Below are 4,272 nucleotides of genomic sequence, written 5' to 3'. Positions count from 1 at the left end.
GTGCAAGAGGGGCTAAAAACTGGAGGGTCTTGAAATGAGATGTGAGTTACTTATGAAACAGCAGTGTCAGCTTCCCTAGGGCGGTTCTGGGCAGAAGTTTTGAACCCTGGTATCTGAAGTGGCAGCATGGGGCTGGCTGCACGGCAAGGTCCTGCGGAGCAGGTTGCCCAGAGCAGCTGGAGGGGCGAGTTGAGGTGACGCCCTGCGGCAGCTCGGCCGGGACGGGCGGCCGCGTGCGCGGGGCCGGCAGAGGAGGCTGCGCGTCCTGCCGCTCTCCCGGAGCGCCATGCGGAGCATGGGCTGCCAGTCGCTTTCTCCTTGTTCCTTCTCTCCTTCCGTCCCTTGAAGTGATGCTCCTGCTTGAGCACCGTGTTTTGCTCCAGCTCTTTGCCTTCCTTCACTGCCCAGGAGTCAGATCAGCCCTTTCWGTATAGGGTTTTAGTGTCCTTTTAGATGAGCAACTTTGAGTTATGGACTAAATAAGAACCGTACTGGCATAGGGCATGAATTTGGACAGATTTTACTATATTTCTAAGCAGCACTACATCATTATTTGGTGTCCTCCCTTCTCACCAAATAAAAATATATGTGTGTGTCTTTACAAATGTATTTTGTGTGCGAGTCACACAGTGATAACATTACATGCGGTATAAAGACAGCAATAAAAGTGGCTGTAATGGCTCTATGTGCTTTTTCATGACCCAGCTGTTCTGTGGTCAGAGATGCCACAACCGCATGTGAAGCTGCGGTACCTTCGGTACCTCCGCGCGCAGCGGGAGCCCTTGTGGTGCAGGGTGCTGAGTGGGGGYGGCCCCCCGGCTGTGGGAAGGTTGGGTCTCAAAGTGCAGGTTTTCAGATGTCCCCTGCTGTGTATGGAGTGTGTGCAGTGAGTATTAAACAAAGTTCTCACCGCTGCGTACGGGCTGCTCCTCTTTCCCTGCTGTGTGGCATGACTTTCCCCAAACCCTATTTTTGAAGGCTGCAGTTTATGCTGCCCAGTGTGCAATGCAGTTGCCGTGTGAATTGCAGCTGTCCTGTCCTGCCGCAGCGGGCGAGGGCAGCGCTGGGCTGCGTGCGCGGAGGCGGCCGCAGCGCTGGGCGGCCGCGGTGGCGCCGGCTGCAAGGGCCGACCCGACCCGGGCTCCTGGAGGCCGGGCCCACAGGCCAGACACGCAGGGCACTGCCGCTCCACGCGCGCGCCCCTGGAGCGCACAGGAATCTCTTGTGCTGCTTGTGGAAAAAGAAAAAGCTGCASTTTCCTTAAAGCTCAGCTCTGTTTTCTTAGTTCTAGTATATCCTTTCCTTTCTGGTCCCTGTGTTAGATCAATCATTTCCCAGAATACTCGGGTGCTATTAMTGAGTTAGCAAAGGCCGTGTTCATTTTTATAGGAGTGTTTTTTATTAAAAAAGCTATCTTTAGTATATAAAACCATACCGTACCGTATCAAGTATAACTTGGAAAAAGCAAAAGAAACATGTTACACAAATGCACAAATTGGAGATTAAAACAATTGTTTCCTCAGTTTCTGTGCTGGATGAGATGGATGATGAATCACTTTTAATAGTGAACAGACGAAAAGAAACAAATGTTACGGGCATAAAATATTTTAGAGGTCGAAACTCCATGACGTTTTGGTATTGAAGTTCTTGGCCGGTAGATCTTGAAGTGTATTTTATAGGACTGACTACTGAGAATGCTCCTGGTTATGTGAATTTATTCCTGGTATGTGAATTTATGCAAGTATGCCATTTTCCATGGCATGCTGTTAAAACGTAGGATAAAATATTTAAATGTGAGCAATCAGGAAGAAGCGTATCGCTGTGGTGAGCATCAGCAGGGGTGAGCATCAAAAGGGGTGTGAGGTGACTCCCGTGGTCCCTGGGAACGCTCACRTGTTCCACCCGATGATCTCGTACATGAGTGCCCGCAAGTGCCTGGCTTCATACGTAACCGTGTTCTTGCCGCTGTGCATCCTCTCCTCCTCAAGTGGCTGCTCTATGACAGCGGGGATGTTTCTTCCATACAGTTCACAGTGCTCCAGGAACTGGATGCACCCTTGAGTAACACTGTCGCGCAGCGTTATCATGTGCTTGGCCATGTTCTCCAGCAAGGACAGGAAACACCTTTTGGCGTAATACCATGTATCGGTGCCTAACTTCTTGTTGTATGGCTCTAGGCTTTTAATGACCCTCGAAATGCCAAAGTCGTAGTTCCCCTTTGCGCAGTAGAGGGTACCGATGACTAGGTTGACAATGCAGAGATGGTAGATCTTTTTATCTGGATCGTCGTAGGACAACTGCTCTTCCTCCTTYTCAATCTTCCTCATGAGTTCCTCGGCCTCCTCGTTCTGGCTTGTCATGATGTAGGAAACGCAGAGGTTGGCTAACACGATGGCGCTGACRTTGAGAATGTTATCGTAGTGCTTTTTAACGATGGGCTCGTAGAAGCCAATGGCTTCCTTGTACTTGTTTTCTTGCATGAAGAGCACGTGAGCTACGTTGAGCTTCCACACCTCGTGCTCGTTGCAGAACTCCACCGACTTGCGGAAGATCTTCTCTACCATTGGGTAGTTCTCCATGTCCCAGTAGATCTTTGCCTGGGCCATCAAGACAGGCACGTATTTTTCCAGAGTCTCATCGTATTCGTTTACTGCTTTTTTTATGGCCTCGTCGTCCCGATTTTGCCGAGCTTCCTGCACCTGCTTTGTGAGTTTTCTCAGTTGCTCTGTCAGTGTCCCTGCCGCCTCGTCCAGCTTGTGGAAAGCCTCCTCGGGAGCGGTCTGGCAGGTTATGATGGCGTCAAGGAAGTTGTACAGATAGGGCGTGAGCAGTTTGTAGGTCAGGTGGGCGTTCTCGGCCAGCACGTCGGCCGCCAGGTCGTAGTACTGGTGCTTGCAGTAGAGCAGCAGCAGGTTGCCGAAGGTCTCTGGTGGGCAGGGGTTCTGCAGCAGGAGAAACTGCAGCTTCTCGAAGCCCTCGCTGGGCTGGCTCTCCATGTTCATGAGCGCCTGGTTGTGCAGCGTGACGGGGTCGAGCTCCTCGTCGGCGCGGGGTGGCATGTCGGTGAGCGCCTCGCGCGCCGCCTCCACGTTGCGCAGCTGGTACTCGATGGCCGCCTTGAGGTTGAAGGCCTCCACGAGGGCGGTGCGGTGCAGCAGCAGCGTGTTGCCCACGCTGCGCACGTCGATGCCCTCYGTGCCCATGCCCACGGCGAGCTCGGGGTGCTGGCGGATGCCGCGCTCGATGATGTCCGAGATGTGCTTGAGCGCGGGCGCGTACTGCTTGGTGGCGTAGCAGCACAGCGCCATGTTGTAGGAGAGCTCGGGGCAGTCGCCCAGCACCTGCATGGCGCCCGCGAACTTGCCGCACGCCTCCTCGTGGCGGCCCTGCCCGTAGAGCAGGCAGCCCAGGTTCACCTCGGCCTCGGGCAGCTCGCAGGGCGCCTCGGCRGCGCGCTCGCCCGCCGCGGCCCGCGCCTCCTCCACGAGGCTCTTGGCGGCGGCCAGCTCGCCCTGMGCGTAGCGCACGGCGGCCTGCAGGCGCAGCGCGCGGCCCTGGTAGGCCGGCACGTCGAGCAGTGGCGCGGCGGCGCGCAGCGCCTCGCCGTGCAGCCCGGCGCGCTGCAGCGCCTGCGCCCGGTACAGCCGGTACGCGTCGAGGCCCGGCTCGAGCGCCGCCAGCTGCTCGTAGCACTCGGCCGCCGCCGCGAACTCCTGCAGCCGGTAGTAGCAGTAGCCGAGCAGCGAGAGGCCGCCCCGCGAGCGCCCGCTGCGCTGCAGCTCGGCGCTCAGCAGCGCCGCCGCCTCGGCCAGCCGCCCGCTGCGGATCAGGCCGTACGTCACCGCCGTGTACTCGCCGTCCGCCGCCATGGCCCCGCCAACGGCCCAACGGCGGCCAACGGCCGCCSCTCTCCCCCGGAAGCGCCCGCGCTCCCGCGGCAACGGCCGCCGCTCTCCCCCGGAAGTGTCCCCGCCGCCATGGCAACGGCCGGCGGCGCCGCCGGGAAATGGCGCCCGAGCGGCCCCGTGCGGGGAAGGGGCCGGTGGGAGGRTTCCCGCCGCGGCAGCTGCGGGGGCGGCCGGGCCGGGTCTCAGCGCTGTCCTGGGCCGCAGCGGGCACTTCCAGGCCTGCTCGCCACGTGTCCTCCAATTCACCCCCTCATGGTCTTATATTTTATACATGATTGCAGAAATAAGCAGGTATCAATGGATTCTGGTCTCTGCTTGTGCAGTGGCCAGGGAAATAAGTAAAAGATGGACAATTCAGACTTAA

The 4,272-nt window shown here is 57.4% G+C and overlaps 1 protein-coding gene across 1 annotated transcript; it reads right to left on the bottom strand.

Moving 5' to 3' along the window:
• Nucleotides 1–1,470: 1,470 nt before the first annotated feature.
• On the bottom strand, nucleotides 1,471–3,869 carry TTC30B (tetratricopeptide repeat domain 30B). The gene has a single exon (XM_026052081.1). The coding sequence runs from the start codon at nucleotides 3,867–3,869 to the stop codon at nucleotides 1,890–1,892; it is 1,980 nt and encodes a 659-aa protein (XP_025907866.1). The 3' UTR covers nucleotides 1,471–1,889.
• Nucleotides 3,870–4,272: the final 403 nt, after the last annotated feature.

Source organism: Nothoprocta perdicaria, unplaced genomic scaffold (genome assembly GCF_003342845.1).
Source record: "Nothoprocta perdicaria isolate Ctin4 unplaced genomic scaffold, notPer1 scaffold_83, whole genome shotgun sequence".
NCBI classification, from domain to species: Eukaryota; Metazoa; Chordata; class Aves; order Tinamiformes; family Tinamidae; genus Nothoprocta; species Nothoprocta perdicaria.
The sequence above is the reverse complement of the archived record's forward strand: the minus strand, read 5'-3'. Positions and strand labels throughout refer to the sequence as shown.